Below are 6,795 nucleotides of genomic sequence, written 5' to 3'. Positions count from 1 at the left end.
CCCCTCTCACAAGGAGTCTCCTCGGCACGAACCTTCACTCCAGCGAGTACTAAGTAACCATCCCCCCCCCCGAAAACTGATAAGAACAGATACTACACTTTCTTAGCCAAAAGCGCCGAGAAGCGAGGAGAAGGAGCTGTACTATCTTTGGGTGTCCGAGCGCGCATGTTTCGCGCATTTTCAGCCGTGAACATTTTTTGTTGTCAGCGGCAAACTAGAGATCATGTAAAAATCATGAATATTTTTCAGTGCTCCCATTGAGGCCTGTTGGGGCCAAAAGGTGCGACCATGCTCCTGTATTTTTCATGAGTGTTAAGCAACAGCACGTGACTGGGATGTAAAATAGAATAACTTGGAAATCTGGGGGTCAGAGGTTGAAAAGCTTTGGGGAAACGCGCTTCAAATTGCTCGGGTGTGAATGGGGCTAAATGCCAACTAAAACAAAATCACCAATCGCTTGCAACATGTAACAGAATGGAAAACAATGCAATGCAATCGCAGTATATAACACAATGGAAGGTAATGTAACATGATGGAAAACAATGTAATGTAACATTTAAGACAACGGAAAACAATTAACACAATATATAACACAATGGAAGATCATGTAATGTAACATGATGAAAAAACAATGTAGCATATAATGTAACAAGATGGAGACAATGTAATGTAACATATAAGACAATGGAAAACACTGTAACACAATGGAAGGTAATGTAACATATATAAGACAATGGAAAACAATGTAATGTAACATATAACACAATGGAAGATAATGTAATGTAACGCGTAGCACAAAGAAAAACAATGTAATGCAACAAATAAGACAATGGAAAGCAATGTAACACAATGGAAGGTAATATAACATGTGAGACAACGGAAAGCAATGCAACACAACACAACAGTGAAGCACAATATATAACACAATGGAAGATAATGTAATGTAACACGTAGCACAAAGAGAAACAATGTAATGCAACATATAAAACTATGTAACACAATATATAACACAGTGTTTTAATGCTGGTCAGTGGTTGTGCATTCAAATATATTCTTGCAATACATTCTTTTCTGACACTGATGGGGTTAGGGAGCCCTGATGCATCTCCAAAACTAAACCTCATGGAGTGGATGTGGTACATGCGGGTCCTGAGTGTATGCAGATAATGAATTAGCCTTTTACAGTGTAATTGCTGCTAATGAAACGGATAAGAGCGGGGTCAGGTGGATGCGGGCGAGGAGGGGTCCAGTGTCAGAGGAGGGGATTGTTTCCAGGATCCATCTGTCTGGACCCTCACAGCTGACTCACAGGAAGTGTAGAGAGCAGCCGTAGCTTGGCACCCCTCCCTTCTCTCGCTCGCTCTCTCTCTCTCTCTCGCTCTCTCTCTCTGTAGTACGGGAACAATGACATGCAGCCAAGTTCTGCTCTGATAATTCTTTGCCGGTCTCAGGACTTCAGCTCCAGTGATTTTTCTCCTTCATCCTGCTGCCTGGAGCCATCCCACGCTGGCGGCCACTTGCCCACCACACCCACCCAATTCTTTGTCTTAAGGGGCAACAAGACCCGGAGCCATGGTCCAGAGGTTCAGCCTCCGGCGACAGCTGTCCAAGGTGGGTACAGTACCATCTGACGGATTAACCTCTTCTGTGCCGACGCTCGCTAATCTTTCCTGTATTACTCTGACTTGGCTTTGTTAGTTGTAGAACTGATCTCTAATGATCTTTGCCCAAAATCAGCTCGGTATTGAAATATTAAAGATATTTTGGTCCATATAGGTTGGCGCTTCGCCAGCGTTTATTACATTTACACAAATGATACGATTTGTTGTGTTTATTGAGGGATGGACTAACCATTTCTTCTTCTTTTTTTTTTTTTTTTTTTTCGCAGTAGGGATCTTTCATTGTACAATATTCCCTATTGCACATTGTTAGGGATGTGGTCACACCTCTGTGATTTGTGGTTTGGATTTATTTTATTTTTTTTGGGGTTACAAAAGGCAGATTATTTCAGTTTTCTGCTCTGTGCCTGTCATACATTTGATGAAATTTGCTCTTTTTGGTTCCTACATCCTGCGCCGTGCAGTGATAAATTAAACACCCGCAAGGCGCTTATTTCTACTAAAATGTGCAAATCTGCAACACAAAAACTAAATACGCTGAATTTTATTTTTGCTGCAAATGCTCCTAAACCGTATATCTAGAAGCAAAAACGATCTCCTAATACCGCTCTTTTCTATCCGTCTTGGTGCCCGTGGGCCGTGGTGATCTTGTTGGGTTTTTGGGAAATGGAGATTCCTTTGGACGTCTTGTAGATCTGAAACCCTTCTTGTCACATTGTGAGATGCCTGAAATATTATCCTCAGCCCCTGCCCTGTTCCTGCTGCCCTCTCTATTCCCTAAAGAGTTGAATCTGCTACTTCTGTTGGCTGATCTGGCAGAGGACAGATTCCGGGGCTGATTTTTGCTGCAATAATTCGGGATTTGTATTCTTAGGCGCAGCGAGATTCCTGCTTTGCCTTCTGGAGCTGAATATTTTTTTTATTTGGCATCGTTATCGGTGTGTTTGGTACTCCAGTGATGATGCTTTTAATGCAAATTATTGGGTTTAGGATTACGCGGGGCTTCACTGATGCACCTGGACGTATTCCAGAGCAAATACTGTATGCATAGGCGATGCGGGGGCAATCACAGCTTTAGGAACCATTTGTGCATTGCATTAGGCAGCTTATTCATTTGAGTGGGATGCTTAAAGTGACAAACTCGGGAATTAAAGCTTAAAAATATATTCAAGAACCTTAACTATTAACAATGTATCTTATTTGTATCTCATTATGTTATGATGTCTTATATTGTAAAGCGCTGCGCAAACTGTTGGCGCTATATAAATACTATGTAATAATAATATTTGTGTATCGCTCGGCTGTAGATCCTCCAATCATCTCTGAATTGGTGCTGACACTGTCCTTCCTTCTGGAGGGTGGCTGCGTTTGTTCCCCATTGTCCCTGTGTGTGTGTTGTAAAGTAGTCACCTCTCCAAGCTCACTCCCGGGATGGACTACAATCTCATGTTTTTAGTTTACTAATTTGTATTGGGATTGTAGTCCATCCCGGGAGCGAGCTTGGAGCGGTGACTACTTTACAACACACACACAGGGACCATGGGGAACAGACGCAGCCCCCCTCCAGAAGGAAGGACAGTGTCAGCACCAATTCAGAGATGATTGGAGGATCTACACCCGAGTGATACACAAATAAGATACATTGTTGTTCAGAGTTCAGGTTCTTGCATGTATTGTTAAGATTTAACTCCTGAGTTTAGTGTCGCTTTAATGCAAAGTGCACAAAATCTATTTTATTTGGGCCTAGCACCCGGAGCGTATTCCAGAGCAGATATGTATTTTCATACATTGTTAAATTGCAGGCAAACACCTGTGTACAGGCATTTACAGGTGTACACCGAGTACAGGCTTATCAGTCCATGCATTGCTATGGCAGGAAACAGCAGCAAGCTGGGGCTCCTGGGCGCTGCAAGCACACAGCTTGTTCACACTGCGTGAACATTTTGGCACGTTACAAGGTGACCCGGCAAAATCTTTTTTTTTTCTATAAATCAGAATTTTGGCTTTTTTTCTGAAACCAATTGAATGTCAGACTTGTATAAACTATTCTTCTAGCGGTGGGAAGAAGCGCAATTATTTTGCCGATTTTGGTTCATTTTTGCCAGTCAGTGCTGAACCCTCTTTCTGTGTCTTTCAAGGGCTCACAACCCGTAAATAAACACACCGCAAAGAAGACGATGACAGATTTAGGGCCGGGTTAACAAAGTGTTGGGCTTCCGTCGATGGGCAAATGCAGCGCGCTTTCCTGTGCAATCAGAGAATTTTTGGAGATCGTTCCAAGTCCATTGACAAGGTGCATGTGACCCGCAGTTGACCTTCTGACCCCCATTTGACCTAAGCTGCATCAAGATGCTCTTCTCATTCCCATTGACTTGTATGGGGGGAGGAGAAGCAGTTCTGATGCAAGGCAAAGCCTGTCCGCACTGGCCCGTACCTCGCACCCTGTGGGTGTCACATGCCGTGTGCGGATTAAATCTCATTATTTTTTTTCTTTGCCTTTTTAAAAATTATAGAATGGGGGAGAAGTGTGAATTATCTGATAATTAATCATCACTCTCAGCGGACAAATAAAGCAGAGGAGGAGCGAAATGAATGGAAGTCTATGTAGCTGGAGAAGCTTCCCTCTACATGGACAAAGCACAGGTTCAACCAAGGCTGGGCAACTCCCCCCCCCTCCAGCTGTGCTTCAACTACAAATCCCAAAATGCCTCGTCCTCTGGAAGTCTGGAAGTCATGCCTGTAACTGTCACTCTTTAACATGTATTTTTTTTCTCTTTTACGTTATACTTGTAGAAAGGAACAGCTTTCATAACTCCCCGTTATCCGCTAACCAGGTTTTTAATACTCTTGCAGGCGCCACTACTCCATTATTACAGATTTAAAGGAGAACTATGGGGTCAGGGCTTTCCCCCATAGTTCTCCTTAGGGTAATGGGAGGACACAAACTAGCGTCCTCCCATCACCCGTAGCTCAGTATACTGAGTCGCCGGAGCGGATCCCGACATCGATGTCGAGATCCGCCCAGCTGCGTGAGTGACAGCTGGCTCTGCCTATCTAGAGGCAGAGCCAGCTGTACCCGCCCCCTCCGTTCCGCCAGTCAGCACTGAAGGATCGGAGCGGGGAGGGGGGAATCCATCCCCTCCCCTGTCACGGCAGAGAGCCGTGACAGGATCGAGAGGTGAGCGAACGCCGGTATGTGTTCGCTCACCTCCCGATCTACTGAGCCGACCTGTGACAGTCTTATTGTCACAGGTCGGCTAGAACTATGAGGTCAGTGAAAAGCACTCGCCTCATAGTTCTCCTTTTAAGCAGACCCCCAGAACTTCATCTCCCAAGAGCCCCATCCCAGCCAAGGCAGCAGCATTGTTTTATTGCTGGGAAAGAAATTGATGCATGCATGAGGAGAGGGACGGGCATAGGGGGTGTTCACCACACTGCTTGGGACTTCTGTACGGCATATTCAAGTTTTGTCAGCTCACAACAGGAAGTCAGGAGCTCACTTGGGTTAGAAGCTCAACGCACACTTAATCATAAAAGGAAAATTGGGCATTTATTAATTGTAATTTATTATTTTTTGCATTGGAGCCAGTAAAGTATTGCAGCTGTGATCAGTGGATGGCGGGTGCAATGCTCTGTCACCTGCAGGCTATTCCTCCTGTCCATGTCCATACCTGGTATGGTTGAAAGAATTGAATGGACTACAAGTGCGATGATGTCACCGCACTTGTATTCCATTGAGAAGTACAAGTCCCTCTGCCATGGAGGCTGATTGGACTTGTATTTTCTCCATTCACAGAGCCTGTGAATGGATGATGCGGCTGTATGGGTGGAGCCATGCACAGGTGCGCCGAATCTAAAAACACAAGAAGGACCCTGCAATTCAGGTGAGATGGGACGGAGGGATGGTTGTGATCTCACGGTGTTGCATGTTGCCCCCTGAATGAAGATGTAACATGAAATCTGGTCAGAAAAGTAAACCACCTTTTTAATTAGTCCAGAGTTATCATTTAATATTCAATACTTGGCAGGTGGTTTTGTTTCAGCGGTTGGTATCTGCGGTCGCACAAATTGCTTCTTGAGCTCGTACAGATGCAAAATAGCGATGCACGGAGGAAACGTACTTCTGCATTGTACATTCGCCCCTCCGCTCCGCCGGGGTTATAAAGTGTCACTGAGCTGATAGGACGCAGCTTTGTCACAACTTCGAGAGCCGCTCGAGCCTCCCTACGCCTTCCTGTTTCTACTTCCTGATCTGTTTTCTGCTTTAATTGCTCGGGGGGTGGGGGGGATAATGGCGTTTTCATTAGAGCCGGTCCAAGGATAGAAACGTAAGCTTGGGCTTATCGGCGCCCATGTAGAACCCGGCTGCTGATTATTGTGTTGCCAGAAGAGGAAATAACGTTCCGTGTTTTTAAACCCGTGTGATGTCACCTTCTGGTGAAAGAGCCTCTTATCGTAAATTCCCAGGAACACTTCAAAACCTCTTCAGGGGAATCCGCACTTTGTGTGCAGATGTGGTTCTGTTTATAGATTGTCATTGTATGTACATGGGAGCCGTCATGTTTCCCGACTGCACCCGACTTCCCTCTTAGTAGTGCACGGCTGCCGACAGCATTGTGGTTCCTTTGTGTTATTAGAGACTGCACAGAGTCTATTGCTTTCATACAGACAGGCCTTGTGTGGTCAGAGGCAAAGTCCAGGTACTGTGCAGTGCTACAAAGCTGGAAGCAGAGCCCGCATAGGTAATGAACAAATATGGCTGAATACCAATGACTGGGGGGAAGAGAGCTCAGAGAGAGTGTTAATTTACACGGACTGCTTGCAGGGCAGAGAGGCGACCATTTCCAAAATGAGCCATGAGGAGAAGAAAAGGACAAGAACAGTTTATGTGTACATATACAACAACTGCATATGCCTGCTTCATGTAAACTTGGTGTACATTGCTGGCATATGGTGGTTTTTGTAGTCTATAGCCCGATTTCAGATTGTAAAATGGCTCCTAAATTCTAAATAAACCTTTTCCTCCCAGCCTGAGTAAAGAAATACTTTTTATAGGTAATTACAAAATTGTGTCACTTTGTCTAGCTCAATTTTTGCTTCGGTCTGATTGACAGCTGTGCCCCTGCTGTCATCTTAACATGTTGAGACTCGCAGTTCTACAGCAGCCAACAAGCCC

General features: G+C 44.8%; 1 protein-coding gene across 2 annotated transcripts in view; it reads left to right on the top strand.

Annotated features, from left to right (window-relative positions):
* The window catches only part of TMCC1 (transmembrane and coiled-coil domain family 1), a 73,909-nt gene that overhangs the window by 18,489 nt on the left and 48,625 nt on the right, over window positions 1-6,795 (top strand). The window contains exon 1 of one of the 2 annotated variants that reach the window (XM_018555239.1): window positions 1,426-1,611. The exons of the other annotated variant lie outside the window; for it this stretch is intronic. Coding sequence (XP_018410741.1) covers window positions 1,573-1,611 — 39 coding nt within the window. The 5' untranslated portion in view covers window positions 1,426-1,572. Of the gene's footprint in view, window positions 1-1,425; window positions 1,612-6,795 lie in introns of those variants that run through there. 2 annotated transcript variants of the gene reach the window in all.

Source organism: Nanorana parkeri, unplaced genomic scaffold (assembly GCF_000935625.1).
Source record: "Nanorana parkeri isolate BGI_ZX_2015 unplaced genomic scaffold, ASM93562v1 scaffold188, whole genome shotgun sequence".
NCBI classification, from domain to species: domain Eukaryota; kingdom Metazoa; phylum Chordata; class Amphibia; order Anura; family Dicroglossidae; genus Nanorana; species Nanorana parkeri.
The sequence above is the reverse complement of the archived record's forward strand: the minus strand, read 5'-3'. Positions and strand labels throughout refer to the sequence as shown.